Source organism: Zootermopsis nevadensis, unplaced genomic scaffold (assembly GCF_977971745.1).
Source record: "Zootermopsis nevadensis isolate Lab colony 2312 unplaced genomic scaffold, Znev_1.0 Znev_ptg000032l, whole genome shotgun sequence".
Taxonomy (NCBI): Eukaryota; Metazoa; Arthropoda; class Insecta; order Blattodea; family Termopsidae; genus Zootermopsis; species Zootermopsis nevadensis.
This window is the reverse complement of record NW_028259164.1, coordinates 3,113,801-3,133,630: the sequence shown is the minus strand read 5'-3', so window position 1 is coordinate 3,133,630 and position 19,830 is coordinate 3,113,801. Positions and strand designations below refer to the sequence as shown.

The 19,830-nt window shown below is 36.4% G+C and overlaps 2 protein-coding genes across 5 annotated transcripts in view; both read right to left on the bottom strand.

The window, feature by feature from the left end:
• The window catches only part of AMPdeam (AMP deaminase), a 30,522-nt gene extending 28,857 nt beyond the window's left edge, over positions 1–1,665 (bottom strand). For 3 of the 4 annotated variants that reach the window (XM_022086887.2, XM_022086888.2, XM_022086889.2), the window contains exon 1: positions 1,440–1,665. In XM_022086887.2, the coding sequence (XP_021942579.1) occupies positions 1,440–1,557 (118 nt within the window). In that variant the 5' untranslated portion in view covers positions 1,558–1,665. The remainder of the gene's footprint in view (positions 1–1,439) is intronic. The other variant, XM_022086892.2, reaches the window with a different exon arrangement.
• A 442-nt stretch (positions 1,666–2,107) lies between these two features.
• LOC110841363 (uncharacterized) lies at positions 2,108–19,574 on the bottom strand. Its single transcript, XM_022086844.2, has 17 exons — positions 19,407–19,574; positions 18,355–18,528; positions 17,744–17,812; positions 17,213–17,350; positions 16,639–16,832; positions 16,237–16,417; positions 15,934–16,047; positions 15,671–15,831; positions 14,847–15,033; positions 14,155–14,251; positions 13,498–13,617; positions 12,849–12,964; positions 5,728–12,124; positions 5,250–5,347; positions 4,430–4,545; positions 3,969–4,136; positions 2,108–3,073 (listed from the first exon to the last, which is right to left on the bottom strand). Exons 2-17 carry the CDS (start codon positions 18,511–18,513, stop codon positions 2,866–2,868), a joined length of 8,523 nt encoding a protein of 2,840 aa, XP_021942536.2. The 5' UTR covers positions 18,514–18,528; positions 19,407–19,574; the 3' UTR covers positions 2,108–2,865.
• Between the last annotated feature and the right edge of the window lie 256 nt (positions 19,575–19,830).

Genomic DNA, 19,830 nt, shown 5'->3' with positions numbered 1-19,830 from the left:
CACGTCTGCTTTATAATGTAGAACGAACAGACCTTGAAGTACGTGACGAATTCGAGGAAACACTTAAGGAAGTTTATTAATATTTCCGTCGCAACCTTTCTTATTTTATATTACGCACTATTTAATTTTCTAAATGACATAGGCATATTTTTGATTTTGACTGTTTCGTAAACATCACTGAATTACATCCGATTACTAATGGAACTGCAGACTATAAAAGACAATAATGCAGCTTACTAGACAGTAAGTATTGTCACTTCACTTACAAATTTAAATATTTAAACGTACAAAATATTCATATCTACGTAGTTCAAACATAAGTTATTCATCGCCCTGATGACGGAGGCAGTATGACCTCTGAAACGTTGGTTAACATCGACCAGACTACACAGCGCAAGAACCCAGAAGACGGAAATCTTCAAGTTATAGAAATTTATCAGAAACGTTAATTAGTGTTATGCCACACCACCCCTAACAATGGCGAAATTTTTCCCAGTAAATGAATTCAGTGTGTACCAATCTACTTACAAGATAAATGCTAAATTAGTGGAGCATTTCACTATAAAAAGTTTTCGTCTTTCAGTGGCCTTAAAAAGGAGGTTTCACTTGATCTAACCTGATTCAGCACAAGACGCTGACCGCCTGCCAAGAGATGAAATGAAAATATTGATCGAACCTCTTGAGCATATGTTTCATAATAATGCTCTATTTATGCGTTATCTCTCACTAGACTTCACATATTTTTTTGTAACATTACAAATACTGACCTACATTATTTACGTTTAAACTCCGATGTATACTGAAAACTGAAAACACTTCCCTGTCATGGCACACTTGAGAGGATAATTGTGAACAATAATTTGAGGAAGTTTCACAATGCTAAATATATTATTCGTGAAAATCAATCCCCCCCCCCCACAAACATCACAACCCAGTTCGATCGGTATTGGCCGCGAATCCTTCCCAGCCTTGGTCTCGTACTACATCGAACACAAGGGTTATGTTTGAATATATCAGCTACAAAACAATACGTGTGCATTGTTTACCAATATCACATATTTCCGGCGCGTGATTTTTTATTACGAGTATTTACATAAGAACACAAAACTAATGGAACCCCACCCAATTTTTTTTATTATTATGCACTCGAAGCAAGCTGGGAGTGTTTAACATCTTACGAAAACCCAATAACACACTCTCCATCTTCATTGATGTTCATGGATTACTTCACAATTATCTAATCAAAAACTCAAATTTGCAAAATTGGTTACGTCCATTTTAATCCCACACTAGTTAGAAACGTGTTTATGACGTGTCATTTGACAGTTCCCACAAAATATTATGAATTGGAAAAAATGCGTAAAAATCACAAGTTAAAACATATAGCATGAATATTAAACAATCAGTCACATAAATGTAAAAAGGCCGTGGGTTCGTACCTTCGCGCTCTCCATGCACCCTGCTGCTTGAACTGTCGCCGTCACCATCACCATCATGCATCAAATGGTAAAACTCAACAGGATACTCTTGAGCGGCGACAACAACTGATTCCTCCATCCTTAACAACAAAACAACACTCTACTGCAGTGCAGGTACACAAAGCCACGCGTATCGTACATTCGCCTACCCGCACGTCTGCTCTTCCACAAAAAAAAAGCACAACGCTGAATTACCCGTCATTCTCGTAAAATGATTTGCAGTGCCATCTGGTAGCAGGTCATGCTACTATTATCAATAAACGTCACATACGGAAACGACACTTACGGAGATAGGTTGAACTACAACAAAACATGAGAACAACGAACGATGGTAGACCCCTTGGCTACAAGCTAACAGTCGCTCACCTAATTTAGTTATTCCGCCCTTTTTATGGAACTCTACCATATTCATTAACAGCATGCCATTGGACGTTATCCTGTGCCAGAAAAATCTTTCCCACATCCTGTTATTGTAATATCAACTTTAATATTATTCTTACAGCAACTTAGCCAGAGTAAAGTTGGCCAATGTTTATGCACATGTATAGTCTGTCTGGCCTGCTTTGCTAACATTTAAACATATCTGCAAATTCATCACTGGGCTTGCAGAAATAATGAAGAGCAATATATAGCACTTGCACAACAAAACAATTTTATTGTAGTACCTTTAAAATATAAACTAGTGTGAAACAGAATAAAGAGTAATAAAACTGAAAAGTAATCAGTGAAGACAATCAGCACTTACGTGTCACCACAAGCATACATACCAGAAGATTGCCTAACACAATAAAAAAACCTTACTGATAATGTTAATCCACCATTCAATCACTTATATTACACATTAATAAAAGAAATTCCCACTATATTAAGTAGAATTCAGAATTTTGTTTGCTACAGTCCAATAAATGTCACAACACTTGATATTTGTATTTGAAAAACTTTCAATGTTCTGTGAATATATGACAAACAGCAATAAATTAGTGACATTAACACAAAAACAAAGTAACATAACATGTACAAGAGCCGGCAATGTTTCTTCCAGGAAGTAAATTGAAATGTCAAAACCATATCCTTACAGTCACACTGCTGTTTCACTATTACATAAAAATAAACATTTGACTGGGCAGTGAATTAACACTAATCACCAGTTTTTCAGTACAACAGATATATTTGGAAACCCTTCAAGCCGGCATTTAAACCCCCTGTGGTTACACAGTGTGTAAGTATTCAAAAGGCCCTGCTAGAAGAGTTAAAACTTAATAATTTCAATCTAGGTCCCAAACTTCACCTTTTTACATATTTCACTGCTAAATTTCTACAAAAAAAAATCAACGTTTTATCACAGTGAATGAAGGAAAATATGTGAGGTGTATTCTGAACACACATCTCACATGGAGCTTAGAATAGTTTGCAGTCTGACCCTGAGTTTAGTCACATCATTCTTGCTTTCTTCCTCAAGTTTCTTTGCAATCAGGTTTTGCAACTGTCGCTTCAAGTCTCCGTCCGTCTCTGCCAACGGCAAAGCTCGCTGCTCATTCTCCATCTCTTGCCAGTACTTATTGAAATGATAGTGGCAGTTACTAACATGGTCCTTGCTGCAAGATGACATGGAAAACATTGGTAATCCAAAGATTCAAATTTGTATTCAAATGGCTATGAAGTAACACCACTTTTAACTGATAATATCCCATCAGAACCTTAATTTTTCTTTGTCTCATTTAATTGTTATATTTTGAATTGACTGTAACTCATGAATAAAATACATAACGTGAATACATAATGATCAGGTCACATCTGTGCATCAGAGCTGTCAATGTGTTTCATCTCCCAAAGTATGTAATAGATTTTCATGACATCTGAGGTCCAACAAACGCAGCCAGGAAGATGTCTATTTACCACTACAAAATGGACTTTACATCAATTTCACTTAAAACTACAACAGATTTCTCAAAAATGACTCACAACCCCCCCCCCCAAAAAAAAAACAGAAACATGAAATCCACAACTTTTCTCATATGGTGTATAGAAATTAAAGTAAACATGAAAATAATTTATGCATCTACATGGTGCAATACTTATAAATTTTCAACACCAGAATTGTGTCTGGAATAAACAAACACCAAGGCTTCATGCACATAAACAACTTTTACATTAACATCAATCAACAAGGAGTGAAAAATTATAAAAGGAAACAGATTTCCACTTATTTTGAGTACAACCAATTAGCTAAGCATCAAAACAACTTAAAATACAAAAGCTTTCCAGAACAATAAATTACACGTAGAGAAACCCATTAAGTCTATAATCTTCCCCCACTGCAAATCACTGAAAAAATACAGAGAATGGACAAAATATTTTGCGATGTAATTTACGATCAGCGATACTCGGCCATTACATTGCTAATGTTCTTCTGTTCTCTCTTGCCCAATTTGGAATATAATTGTTTTTTGTGTGTAGTTCACGCAGAATTTGAATGAGACATGAACCTACCTGTCTGATATCTCATTCAAGTAGTCGTGCTGCAATCTGAACGAGTGTTTAACGTAATTTTCCAGCTTCTGCAAGCGAGCTTCCTGCTGGTCGAGGTGTTTGACATTGCTCTCAATTTTCTCCATTTCTGACTCCATGTTCTGAATGTAATCTGTTACCAGCAGCTTCCTGCAAAAAAAAAAATTGTGTTGCTTACATGTTTAACCCTTTTGAGACCAGTCTCTAAAGAATGAAAAATAAAAAAAAGGTCAGACAATTATATATTAAAATTGCAACCATTGAAATAACAACTTTTATTACTTTACTGTATGTATCAAAGAGAAAAGGCAAAAGAGAACTCAATGTTTAATTACTTTATTGAAGAATTACTCACAGTATTCTCCATCATATGAATGGAAAATGTGCTTTATTTTATCACAATAGCAAAACAGCCACATTTTCATATCATTTCGGAGACTTACCTCTTCTCACTGCCTTTCAAGAACGCCTGCGTGAAACTGTTTTCAATAACTTGAGCTGACTTGTGTATGAAATCTGTCATGCAGCCTCCTGCCTGTGTTGTACACGGGTTCACAACCTGTAATTTAATTCCTCTCATTACAACTAGCACTGTCCTTACAGGACGCATCAACTCGCGCATCTAAATGAGAATAAACATAAAATATTACCTAATTAGAACATAAATAAAAAGGTATAAGAGTTATCCCTGGTGCTTATTAAGCCCCATGCCATAGATATGTGTGAGGAAGACATCGACACTAGATGGAGGTAATGTTCAGCTTCACACCTGGTACCTATTGCATAGGACGGTGGGTAGGCCCCAGAGCTGATCTGGACATGGTACCTAAGAGCCTCTTTAAACTGCTGGAAATCATACATCAGCTGCACAGCTCATAGTCTAGTCACTATATTGACTCATTATCAAAAATAAAATAAATGTATCATGCAGCATGGAAACAGTCTCTTTTACCTTAACACATATCTCACTTTCACATGGCATATCAGTATCCACTCCTCAATAAACCAAGCTGTGCACTGGAAGAAATTCCATTACATAATTCTAGATCATTGAGTCGCGGTATTTGCATTACAAGAATTTACAATTTCCTGAAAATCCTGACGCACAGACTGACTCAATTTTGTAGAATACATATTCTTAAAACAGTTAAAATGTTGTTGTTGTATTTGTCTGAATATTAAACTCTGTAAATAAATTTCTGCAAAAAATAAAACCAGGAAATAATTCAAGATGTAATACCAAAAAAAAGGAAATATACGCACTTTCCACGTAGTGGTAGTGGCATATACGAAGTCAGCACGACTTTCTGTCAGTTGCAACGCTTGGCTGACATCATCATCTGCCAAAGTCAATCCTTTATCTGAAACAAGATCAACAACTGACAACAAGTACAGTAACTATCACGACCAATATTTACTACCGTTAACCTCAAAATCTGTGTTATTCAACTTTTGCTTCATTAAGGTACCAAACGATATACTGCAGTAGTCTTCGGAACTCAAATGTTCTGTAATTTCTTCTATCTCATTTCAGAACTAATTCTCTTGCAAAAGAAACCACAGTTTCACTGCTCAAAAAGCCTATCTGTCACTGGACACAAACCTGAAACAGCTCAGCCTTCTTATTTATGATGCCCTATTATCATATTCCCTTCTAGTCTCTGGCCTTCCAAGTGGGCATTCTCTGAAGTTTTACCATCGCATATCAAGGAGTAGTTAGTACAATCTAGTGTTTACTTACCACCAGCTTCAATTGTTTTCTGTATTGTCATGGTCCTGTCATCACGTGAAGAAGTTCCATCATTGGCCAGATCGAAGCTGGTATTTCTCTTCTTGAATTTCTCTTTCTGTTTGGTGACAACGGTAGGTTCGATATTTTCCTTATTTTTTGTTTTATTCTTAGATACTCTTTTAGCATTCTGTTTGAAACCAAAACTTTGAACACCCACTTCATTCAAATCTTCAGCCGCAGGTAGCTGCTGTGAAAGAACAGTATCGTCTTCCAACACTTCTCTGTTGTACTGTTCCTGTCTCTTACACAGCGACAGAGAGGAAAATGGAACGTCGGCCATTTCAGCTTCTGTGGGAAGTGAAGGAATGGGGATTGGACTGATACGAACAAGGTGTGGACTAAGAGGTTTCTGACCTCTCTTAGAATATGACAAACCTGTGATTGGACTCAGAGGCTGCTCATTTCCCTTGGAAACTGACATATCATTAATTTGGCCTAGATGTTTCTGAAATCTCTCAGAATACAGCGAACCGATGTTTGGACAAAAAGACTGCCTATCGCTCTTGGAAAATGAATCATTAGTATGGTCTTTTGATTTCTGACACCTCTTAATGTTTGGGCTAACAGGACCTTCAGCTCTTTTTAAAATCGCCGTGTTAAGAGAATGCCCATCTCCTTTTAAAAATGATGAAGCAAAAATTGGGTTAAAGGGTGAAAGTGATGAATCACTGTTTAAACTATTATCATTTTCGACACAAAATGAATGAAGGCTAGGAACAGAAGGTTGTTCAACTTCAATCGCAGGACATGGAACATTTATTGGCCTATTTTCTTCTTCACAGTCCTTTGTGTCGTCATCCCCACTTCCTCTAAGCAGGAATGGAGCATTACTGATGACCTTGTCTGTTTTCTTCCCACATACCATCTCCCTGCCTGTTTTCTGAACTTCTGTCATGTCTTTCTTTGTGGTCATATTGTTACACTCCAAATGTCCATACAGATTTATATCTTTCTCCGAGCTCTCTAAAAACTGCTTGCAAAACTCCTCAAAATCGTCTTCACAACAAACAGCGGAAGTATCAGAAGATGATCCTGAGTTGTTCTGGGATGATTTTGGACAGATATCAATTTCTGCTGCTGGCAATGAACTTTCAATCACATCATTCTGTTCTGAAGTAAAATTCAGTTGTATGTTGGTTGGAGAGTCGAAAGTAGACGGATCATATTGACTACATCCGGTTCCTTTATGATTACTGTGCATTTCAACAATTTCATCCGATGGCTCTGAGCCAGCTCTTCTCTTGTACACGTTCTCATTAACACCTGCGTTTCTTTTCTGTGCTCCAAGAAATGGGTCATAGAAACATTTATTTGATTCTTCTGAGGCCACATTGGTTCGCATTTTACTGTCTGCTGTGCGATACGGCACCTCTCCTTTGTCATTAGAGCCATATTCTTGCCTTATGATATCATGATCAACAAATTTCTTCATGCATGCTAATTTTGAAAAATTTCTGGAAGATGCAATAATTTCAGAATTACCAGCATCTTTAACACTTGAAACTGAAAATAAATTTATGTCATTCTGATGTAATCTCTCTTTCCTGTTGCCTGTGCTTTTATCTGCATTATCAATATTCCTCTTTTTCACTATTTTATCATTTAATAGTTCCTTCTTTCTGACAGAAGTAGTTTTACTTTGGATAGAATTTTCTGGCTCTGTAATTAAAGATGGAAGAGTTCTACTGAAAGATGTAGTTGTTACATCATGACATGGAAGAATATTAATTTCTACAGGAAGTACTTCATCAAATTTGTCATTTTCATTACTACGGAATACGTCAACTTCTGGCAGTCGATTTTCTACTGCACGTGACACAAATGTTTCAACACTTGGGTCCTTAGAAGATTTCTTTCCACGCGAAATACGTTTTTCGGTATTTGCCTTACGCAATGTACTTTTCTCAATTTTTGGTCTAGTATTGCCATTCTCTTTTCTGGGACGCGAGGGTTGGCCGCTAAGTTGTTTCGGTAACAGGACCTGTTTCAATTTCTGTTTACCTGGGAACATTGATCTTCTCTTTTTCTCATAAGTTACTTTAGGTTTCTGAACAAATTCTGATCTTTTTGGTTTTGTATTCTCCATCCAGCTAATAACACTGTCACTGTCCGTCTCTAGGTCAGAATATACTGAGTTGTACACTGGCTGTTGCACTTTTTCTTTGTAATTCTTCTCAATTTTACGTTTTGTTACATCTTCCAGATACTTATTATGCCACCTGCCACTAAAACTCTTCATAGATAACTGAGTAGATTTTGACGCGTCTAACTGTCTTTCCTGTGAGAACCCTCCAAAACTTGAAACATTAACTCCCAAATGTTCCCCTTCACTACATCCTGAAGTAACTTCTTTCTTCTTTCGTTGTTTGTTTCCTCCACCTCGAGATTTCTTAGTCTGTGGTTCAGATACATTATTTTTTCTACTTCTCTTCCTCCCTCTAGAAAGACGTGTAACTGCAACATATTGGATCGAAGAGGCGTCATCACAATTCTGCAGTTCATTTACCTCAGGACTATGAGGCAAAGAATACAGTCTCCTTTTTCGAGATGGTGTTTTAATGCTATCACTGCTCTTTTCTTGGGTCTTGGATACTTGGTCCAGTGCCTCTGACGAAAGATCTTTATTGGTAAGAGCCAGTCCATCCAGCTGTTTAAAATTACCAGCGTTTGGATCTGAATATTTTTTTTTTAAATTGTGTGACTTTACATTATTTGGATCATCTAATTCCTTGATACTGCCTGAATTAAGGGCATATTTTGTCTTTGAATTCTCACACAATTTCAATTCCTCATTTTTGGATTTTGGCGTATTTTCATCTACATTTTGGAGATCCACGAAGACTGTATGTGATAACAATGGTGACTTTGAATGTTTATGTGACAGCACATTCAATGATAATTTTTTATTCTTTCCATTAACATCTGCAGCTTCACCCAACAGTATACCTTCATGATTATCATCACCTTCGTTACTGTCACAATCTTTAAGAATTTGCTGTATTTTGTCTGCTGATGGATTTGTAATTATTTCCAAATCTTGGGACCTCGTATCCTTGTAAGATGGCTCTGTGTCACTGTTCCAGTCATTAATTAACTGCTGTAACATGGAGGAGTCAAATCCAGAACGATTTGGCTTTCTGGTAACACAAGACCCCTGGACACACTTATCTACGTTCTTTTCAGTTTCCATTTTTGAAACGCCTCTTGATATACCAGCATCTGCATTGCAGCTATTACCTCCTACTGAAGAATCATTTTTTGAAATGGTTTTTTGATGTTTCTGGATGTCTGATGTACAAGCAGTGTCACACAGGGATGATAGCATTCTGTATTCAGAACTATCATGCGAACCGCGAGATGATGGGTCATTGTTTGTTAAAATGTTGGAACCACGAGAATCTTTACTGTCTATTCTATCATTGTGTGGCTGTTTTGTGTAATGTTCTGAAGTAGCATCAGTTTTAGAATGGACCTTACCCAGAGTCTTCCCAGCATCATGCAGCTTCCGAGCAGTGGGCATCATGCTGAACTCAGAATGAGCTTGATAGTCAACTGTCCTCTCTTGTTTGCCTGCTTCAGGTTCTTCTTGACGTTTCACACCTAGTTTTGTTGATTTGCCGGCTGTTGGTTTTGTCAGCGAACAGAAGTTGCTCACAGAAGAACTGATCACTTCCTCCTGTTGTCTGTTATGTAGCGTTTTAGATGTCTTGGTTCTCTTTTTAGAACTCGCTGTCTTCTTTTCTTCAACAAAGTCTGATTCACTTTGTGTATTATTTTTTAATGACTCTACCTGTTCAAGTTTCTTACATGGTTTTCTCGATTTTTCAACTTCTGCTACTGAATCAGACTTATTCACAACACGTCCCACTATCTCCTGCTGCTGTTTATGCGGTTCTGTCAACTTCTCCGTTATTTTTCTAGAGCTTAATGTCTCCTTGTGTTCAGTAACATTTTGTGGGTTATTTTTCAATGTCTCAAATTCTTCATTAGGTTTACCACTCACTTTTGATCTGTTAACAGTTGGTTTAGAAAGTAAATCTGGATGAAGAGCACAGTCCCTTACTTCTTGCGGTTGCACGTTATTTAACCTCACCTTTCCGTCAATATTGTTTCTGCAATATGCTGTTTTCCTACATTCAACAAAGGCTGAATTGTGCTGTGCATTATTTTGCAATATGTCAATTTGTTCTTGAGATTTCCTTGTGAATGCCCTTGTTCTTACACCTACAGGTTTCGCCAAAGTATCAAAGTTATTTACAGCACAACTTCCCATTTTTTCCTTCTGTTTAAATGTTCTGAGTGTTTCTGTGTTTCTGAAACTTGCATCTGTATCATCTTCCACAAAGCCCGAATTGTTCTGCATATTAATTTCCAACAAACCCGCGTATTCTTGAGGCTTGTCACAGACTCTTTTTAAACTGACAGCTACATCCCTCCTGGTCTGGGGTTTTAATTTTTCACGAGATTCTGATTTGTCCATAGCACAATTTTCTGATAATGAAACTTCTGTCTGTTTCTTATTAAGCAGCCTTTTAGATCTACTGAGTATCTTCCTGGAACTTGATGCCTGTTTATCTTCAATAAAATCTAAGTTATTCTGTGTATTATTTTTCAATTTTAAAATGTCATTATCTTTGTAGGGTTCATGCAAAATATCTACCATTTTCTTAGAGGAGGTATTTCTTGTATCAGCCTTTGCAGAATCTGAGGTATTCAATAAAATATTCCCTGAGCAAGAAGGACTGACATCCTTACTAGATAGTCTTTTAGACACTCCTTTAAATGGTGTTTTGTACTTTGCAACCTGCTGATTTTCTGCAATTTTAGAATCATTTTTTGCAGTATTCTCTAGAGCTAAACACTTATCCTGCTCTTGGCACTTATAAAGTGAAGTACCTGACTTTTCAGCTGCATTTGCTTTAATGTCAGATATCAATTTACCTTCTTGAGGATCTGAAATAAGTGAAAAATTATCCTTTGACACTGATGCGTCAGCATATCCCAAGTTACGTGTCCCTTTGCAAAGTCTTCTAACTGTAACAGTGGAAACTGTTGCCTGCTGAATTTCAATTATATCTGAGTAACTGTATACATTATTCTGAGTGTCTGAAAGCGTAGCTTGTTCTGGCGGTCTGTTACGGATCTCCTCAGTCTTATGTAACACGATTACTTTTGTACTGCCCATATTTTTTTTATTTTGGGTTGTTGATCTGCTCTCTGGAACTGATCCTGCAGTCAATTTTTTACTTGTATCCTTCTGAAACTCTACACTGCTTCGTACGTTATCAGTGAATGAAACCTCAGTTATTTCTGCAGGTTTGTGTAATAATTCTTTTGGTTCCTCAAACAAGGCAACTTCTGTTACTCCTACCTTCTTAACTTTCTTAAACTCTGCACTGTCTTCTGAATTGTGCTCAGTCAGTTCTCGTGGTCTGCGTGATAACTCATTTTGTCTCCCAAGTGATGTTTTGATGCTTGAGGGTATCTCATCTTCCCCAAGATTTGAATTTACTTCAACGCTATTTTCTGACAATTCCGTCCTCTCTGATTGCATTGTCACGGAACTTGATTTGAATTTATGTTCACTATTTGTTGAGTCTCCCTTTGAGCCACAAGCTTTGACACATTCATTTGTTTTATAACATTTTTGTTTACGCTCATCTTTCCTAATGAAACTGGGTTTTATATTGTCTTTTAAACTTGACATGAAACTGTGTGGTTCATGATTCATGGTTTTGTCTTCTTTGTTGAAAGCAGGTTTGTTTAATTCTTGTTGCTCTGTTGTGATGGGAATGGTTTTCAAATTCACATTCTGCTGTTGCTGTTCAGAAGAATATAATTTGTGACTATCTGAAACACAGGAAGTCTGCACTACCTTCAATCTGCAAGTTGAAGGAAAATTATGTTTCGCAGTTTTATTTTTTATCTCGTCTACTCCTGAAAGATGAGCACAGGATGTCATGTTTGTACCGTGTGAAGCAATGGGGTTCACTATCGGACTTGCAGACTCATAATTTTCTTCTCCTCCTTTACTACAGCAGGACGCAACAGGAGCAGATTCAAAGCACCTGACAGCCACTTCTTTTCTTTTCTTCATCTGTTTACTGTGTTGATTCAAGACTTCATCCGGTGTATTCAGAGAGTTTCCATTAACATCAGAAATGGGAGGAAAAGCCACAGAATCGCTGATAATGGATGTTTGACATACTGGACTGTCACGTGTAACATTGGACGTCTGTGACAATTTTTCCTCACTGATATGGCTGAGCTGAGGACTAATTACAGTAAAGAGTGTTTTTTTATTGTACTTCTCAGTGTGGTGGGCTGTCAATATTTCTCTCAAGCCCTACAACAAAACCATAAATACAACTAATTAGTTGAAAGAAGAATTTCAGGAGTCACTGTTATAAAACGTTTCCATTAAACTTATAACTTCAGTAACAAAATTAACATTCGGACAAAGGAGGTAATTTGGAGTATTCAAAACAATTCAGTGATGACAGACTTTGTATTTACAAATAAGAATGCAGAGCCCTGTTGTTTTATAAAAATATTATACAGGGTTTAGATTAAGAGGGTGTCTAGAAAGACAGAAATAAACGCATGAGAGTGAAATCCTCAGCAACACTTTTTATGGGCATTATATTCTAACTCTGCAAGGAAGCAGTCTGCAGTGTGCTTATTATTCAGGCCTCAACTAAGCCTTGAGATCCATGAGAACAAATCAATCATAACCTTTTCACCGTGAGCTGACAGAATTTTAAAATTGCTTGAAACCTGTTACTCATTAAAATCCTGGCTTTATCATTCTGATCTATCAAAACATTTAGATTTTTCTGATACCTAACACTCAAACTGAAATACCTCACAGTCAAACTCTGTACATCTACTAACACTAAAAATCTGCCATTTAAATATTATATAATTATATCAGTCTGATGACATCTTAATTTAGTGAAAAATACAGCCTGGTGACTTTCAAATGATGACAATGACATTTTGATCTAAGTATACTGTTTGGTAACAGAAGTTCCAATGTGACTACAAAAATATAATTTAATTGTTGTTACCTTGCTGGGATCAGGGCTCTCTCCCACGCGGGTTTCATCAAATTTGAAAGATTTGACCAACGCTGCATCCTCCTTATTCTGATAGACTGCAATTTCAGTTCTTCCTGCACACAATCCTTGGGGAAGAAGAAGAAGAAAAACTTTATAGTGAAATATTAAACACAGTTTTCAGCCCACACCACTTTGTAAGCACAAGCTATCTCTTCTGTACCACAGCTTCGAGATACATCACTGCAAATAAAAAAGCCAACCACTGTACATGATCCCAAGCCAGTTAAATCCACTTCATATATTCCTAAATCTGTATTAACTTCCTTATCCCAACTACAAGTCTAACCCAACACAACCTCCCTGCTTTAATTACAGAAACATTATAGAATCTGTATAAATCATTGTTCCTTGTTATGTAAGATCGTCAATCCTGAACTTATTTCATTTCTCTGTGGTTCAAATATTTTCCTACGCACTTTATTTTAAGGAAATTGAAATTCATGTTCCATAGGAAATTTTTTACCTCTGATGTGATCAAACTTGACACTGTAAAGATTAATGTATTTAGAATATTAATCAGTAAATCAGATAGTTACATGATTATAAACATTAATCAACTGATGCCCTGTAGTCCAACATAAAATTAAAAATAACTTACGATGGCTACGGTTAACTCTGCACTTCCCAGGACTTTTCACAATCTGAAGAGGCTTATATTTGCTCAGATGGTCAGATGTGGTTCCACTGGCGCTCACTACAGCCACTCCGCTGGTGCTCGCTGCAAGATACCCATCACGCAAATCAACAGTCTACATTTCTACAAAGCATTAAAAGTGGCCCTCTAATACTATTTACATTAAACTACACTTCCATTTTATTGAGAATATAATACGATAACATTGAATCGACTAGCCTGTTTCTCTCATACGTTCGTCACAATTATCGGGCATGCAAGTTATACCTGCAGATCAATTTATTACAAAGAATACAACTGAGCGGGAACAAACATACTTGTAGACTACAATAGTACGAGGGTATACCTCTCTCATTAACGTAAATATTTACATAAGAATTACATTGTTATTAACTTGCCATCTTCATGAATTAACCCATAGACAACCCTCAAGCCCCATTTTAAATTACAGCAGTTATATTTTAAATAAAAACAAAACCCACCCATAAAAATTTAAAAGTATGATGTACTGCAACAAATGCAAAGCTAGCAGAAAAAAATGTTGATGGAGTATTTCTGAAATGCAAATCCAATCATAATTAGCATACATCAGACAAAGAACCAGAAACGTTGTGAACTTACCTTTCGGTGTCTTTTTGAATAAAGAACGATGCGTCTGTCCAGGCACTTTGAGGTTCGTGGAACTACTCATTTCACCCTTCCCAGCAGAATTCATATCCTGTAAACATTTTTAATCTCAGAATTCTGATGCTCTAATCAGAAGAATGTATTATTTGAAAGAAAAATTGTAGTCGCTAATTGAATGTCATCAGTACCTTCTGAATACACGGATCAGGTCCTCACAACTGAGGCATGGCAGAATAAATGTCACATTGGTTCTGGAGGAAATGATGGCACATAAATATTGTCCAAAATGTCAAAACATAGTAACCCTACTATTGGAATTGCTTGGGCATGACAAAGAGAAATTAAGAGGATGCAGCTCAGATCTGAGGTTCTTAAAGCGGTGAAGACATTGAGTGTACTCTCTCAGCAGGGTTAAACCCTGCTGAAAGAGATGATAGATTCCTCTGAAATGCTGGTAACCATGCACAAGAATATATGGTGCCACAACCCAGAATAACACACGATCAACAGAAAGGATATAAATAAAAACAAGCGTAACTGCACGAAGTATCATTACCATTAACTCCTGGTCTACGGGTCTGTTTCAAATAAGTGGTAAACCTTGTTTTAAAATCTACTTTAATATAAGTAACACCTGAAATCAAGTATGGACTTTACATGTGTGTTATATACCCTCATTCTCTCACCTGAAAAACTTCATCAAACAGCATTGGCAAAACCTTATCAGCCAAAGAGTCGAGGCCTGAAGACTCTTCAAATATTATCTTAATTTGTTTTGCAGACAAAAGGTACTGTTGTGCATCACTTTGACATATTTTTCCCATTTCCAGAATAAGACTCGGTGCTCCTTTTGGTACATGTACACCAAATTTCCTGAAACACATTAAAGAGAAGGCTAAATGGCGAACAAAGGATTGGCTAAAATTCAATTCAATCAACGCACGTTCCCTCTGATAAGTACACATATAAATGTGGTCTCTCTTAATTCTGCTTAAGTAACTGTTCAGCTGACAAACACTTGGAGAGAAGCATGTGGATCACAACAAAATAAATTACACCTGATACCGAAGGATTAATCATGCAAAAGCAGTGTCAAATATCCCCCTTTTGATAAAGACACTTCTATAACTCTGAGATCCAGTAAGAAAAATTTATTAGGCTGTAGGTCTACAGGTGAACAGACTGAGAAACCCTGCCTTAAAATATGACTTAACCTTCGTCATCCTGTCGCGGGACACGAAATTACAAAGTTGATAAAGCATTATAAATACAAAAAGACATATATGCTACAGGCACTGTTTCCCAAAGAAAATGCAACAATATTACTAATGGAAAACTTTGTAAAATTTTTACAAATTTGAAACTGACTGATAAAGAGAGAGGTTGTGGTAAACTGGACAATATGTTTATGACCAAACTTCAGGATGTTTATACAAACTGAAAGATTTCGCTCACCAAGGTCTGGCAGTTGGCAAGAAACCTTAATAATGAAAATGCTAAATGTACCGACCCTCCGTCCAGCACGGCCCTCTTCACACAGGTGCATGGGATGCTGACAACCTCCCACACATTTCCTTCCATGTTGTTTGCCAAGGTTGAGCTGTCACACAAAATACTGACACATTTACTGCCTACATTGAAGTCCACCCAGAATTCCTTGTAGTTTGCATCCTACACAAAAAACATATTCATTAAAGAGTCTATTAATAAACAGAATTAGCCAGGAATTTAAATAAAAAATTAACCAATCAAAAACCTGAAACAGAAATGTACCTTAGGTTTGAAGATTTCTTTATTTCCAAGAAAAGCTCTTGCACACGGAAATGTGAACACAAGCCGTTTGCTGCCCAGTGACGAGTTGACAAGGTTCAAGAATGTCCGACATTCCTATAAGAAAACACGATATTTACCGAAAGGCTGTAGAAACAGGTATGTATGTACACAGAGACATAAGATATAAAAAGGTGTCAAATATAAAACAGCTTGCTGCCAGAATAAATAATACTTCATATAATAATGAAAGAATCTGGTAATATAAACCCAGTTTTAAAATTACACGTAATTTGTATGACTCACTGGGTCAAAGTCCTTAAACGGAGTGTTAACAAAAGCATTCTGAATCTCTGGGTATTCAATGAAGCAGTTACTTAAAGACTCTCTGCTGGCCTTAACAGGAATAAAACGGAAAATCAGCTCCATAATGGCAGTCTGGAAATCGTAATCCCCACAAGTCAGAAGAATGTCTGGCAATCTGGAACTGACACAAAAAACATATATATAAAAAATGCACCAATGACTTAAACTTCTACATATAAATTAATCCATTCGTATCAATTCTGAAAGGATCTGACAATGTTGTAACACAATCTAGATTGCAGGGCATTCGAACCTTGTGCAAAGTCCAAAAATCCTTTCATGTTTATTTATTCCATCATCAATCCGCAATGAGAACGCGTACAAGCTAAATCAATTACTTACAGCTGATCATGAATACTTTTCACAGTCTGTTCCCTCAGGAACCGACTTGACCGAGATAAAACGTGACTGAACGACTTCACGATATGTCTGCGTTCCTGCACAGAAACGTTCTTCTTCAGTACAATATCTATCACAGGCTGTGACAGTACTTTCACTACTGAACTCTTCACAAGCGGATGCTTCTCAGATGAGATCTACCACACACAAAGCACGACTGGTTAGTACGAGAACTAACACTACACCCACTTTCTTGAAATACTAACATCTGAAGGCAGAGAACTTTAAAATTCTTTCCAAATATCTCCTGTAAGTTTCATACACTTGATCAAAACAGGTATATAATTTGTGTTCTTTTAAGAAAGGTGGAAAATTAGAACAATAATAAGATTGATAAACATTCAAACACACAAATCCAGGACTTTTGGGGGGTTAAGTAGAGCTACACAGACCTTACAAATCAAGTACTGATGTAGATGATAGTGTTTCATTTGATAATTTATTTTTATGCATCTGGAACAAATATATAATCAAAGTATTCTATGAACTGGCTTCAATAAAAATAATGCATACTCACACTTATCAGATCCATTATCTTGAAGGACACAGACTGAAACATGCCATTGCTACTGCTCGCCACAGAAGTAACGAATTGTAAACAAAGTTTCAGCAACTTTACAAAATCAAGATGCAGTTCTTCCCACTTAGAGCCATCCTAAAACAAGACATTTATTATACTCAATGATAAATGATTTTTGTGATTTTTTCCTCATTTCAGCCCATTTGCAAACAAAATTCTTTGTTGAAGATGGCAAATGATGACATTTACTAACAGCTTACTGCTTCCATCATCAGGGTAATGACCATCCATACAATGGTCTAATCCCATCACAAAAATAAGCAATAATGGTAAATTGAAGTTGGAATAAAGACCACAGTATATTGCCATGTGTCCCCTTCACTTATTTATCCCTATTTTTGCCTCATTAAAAGTGTACAGGTGGGCTAGAATATATTATGGTCAAATGCAATGAAACAAACAACCAAGCAATAAAACTACCAGCGCTTATTACTCAGAATATGGAAAATTTAAACAAAACCAACTTACAACCACTTCACAGATACGTAGCAGACAATTCAGAACACAAGTAACACCTCTGACACCAACAGCAAAATCCTGTAAGTTAAAAAGAAAAGTTATCACAAAAATCAAATGAAGTTAATTTTTCAACACATCTATAGTCCATGGATATCAAGCAGGCCTATAAAAAACTCTCTATCAAGTAATACTGGAAATGGCAGGAATCCAGTAATCTGAACTGTTTTCAGGCAGATATTTGTTTCCAAAACACAATGCTGGAGAAAATCAGTAGCAAATTACATGCAAAGTTCTTTGAAAAGCTTTGCCCAATTTATGAAGGAAACTACTGGAAGAAAGTCCTCATAAAATTATGTGACAAGATTCTGACAGTTTAACCCCCCCCCCCCTCCTATTTCTTTATAATCTATTTTAATACTGTCCTCTAATTACACTTTCCTGTTAATTTATTAAAATATTACATCTACACGATTCCCCAAGGTAAAGATGTCTACTATGCATAATGTTCAACACTATACTTCCCTCACCTGAATCAGAGTTAATAAAGAAAATTATAATAATTGAAAAAATGTATCTTGAGAACTTCTGGCCATGAAGCTATCAAAGGCAGGGACACTTACCGATGCGAGTGTAGTCTTCTCTAAAATCTTCCTTAGTGACTGTATAACATCTGCATTTATAGCGATAGTACCATAAAGTACAGTGTTCACAAAAGTCTGGTCATCCTCAGCAAAAGCTGGTGATTTTAAACTGTCAAATGCTGCATTACTGGACAACATTGTTGTTTTATCTGCCTACATAAATAAATAAATAAATTAGTGAATAATAGATTTGTTAATATTATCACATTTTGGAACCAAAGGCAAAATGTCATAGAAGTAACTTACAGTAACAAGCTGATTCAAATATGCACTGGTGCTTCAAATGTTACAGTTGCTATGAATTTTATTCACACAATATGTAATATATATGCGTAAAGAAGGTGAAATGTAAATCAGTATTGTACACTTAATGATCTGTATATAACTCCTGTTGCCTTGGGAGTCACAGCTGTTATTCCTCATATCACATGAGTTACAAGAATCCCAAATCTGCATTATCATGTCTTACATTCTTCAAAACGTATATCTGCAAGCTGAAATTGATGGGCAATGCAACTAGAATAATTTGTGTAAATATAACATCTATTGCAATACGTAACCTATAACCTAGTATCAGACAGCCGTCATCAGACATCAACAGTAGCGCGATATAGTTATTTTTAATCCGCTAATAACAAATACATGATATCTGACTGGGTTTTTCGTGGCTTTCTCAGTCCCTCCAGGCAAATACCGGGATAGTTCATTACATTTGAACACGACCGCTTCCCTCCGTATCTTTTCAATTCATTATTCTCTCCCAAGCTCTCACTCGACGCTTTTTAGTCTAAGCTACAGCAAAAGCGTCGTTAAATAAAATAAATCGGGCTTTGCCCTTTCGTATTGTAACCTATAATTAGCGAGATTCATATTATACATAACCACAGTTTAAAAGAGACTTCAGATATATTACCCCGTATTGTGATACCCAATTTCTGTTTCCTCCTATTTCAGAAACACAGCGTTAGGATATTTATATTGCTATAAATATTAATTTATTTCCCTCCAATAAGTCTCGATATCTCGCTTACTCTTCGTCTTCTTCTTCCTTCTAAGATTATTTCTAAAAAAATGTAATTGATCGACGGTATTCCTATGCCTAGAATATGCAGGTAATCTGTTCTCTTGTGATCATAAGAATCATTTTCGAAATATGCCTGGAAGCTTCTCACTACTGCCAGTGACACTGCATATGCTCGAAACAAAATCCATCCTGAATGGAACGCATTTTGTAGAAGTACAATATTTTTTCATATTTTACGTCTTTGCTGCCACATAAATATCAGCAGTTCAATAATGAGTTTGAAAAGGAAAAATGTAGAATTCTAACCCAGTACAAAAAGGAACATAACGATCAATAGCCAGAACTATAAAAACTGATTTAACTCTCCCAAACTCCACTCTGAGTAGTATAGTTTCACATCTAGTATACTAATTATCTGCTTCATAAACTCA

Coding starts and splice junctions, on each gene's coding strand:
- LOC110841363 (XM_022086844.2), bottom strand. CDS start 18,513: ATGTTGTCCAGTAATGCAGCATTTGACAGTTTAAAATCACCAGCTTTT. Junction 14,252..14,846: donor TGTTTGATGAAGTTTTTCAG/GTGAGAGAATGA, acceptor AAATGTTTACAG/GATATGAATTCTGCTGGGAA. Junction 12,965..13,497: donor CAGAGTTAACCGTAGCCATC/GTAAGTTATTTT, acceptor TTCTTCCCCAAG/GATTGTGTGCAGGAAGAACT.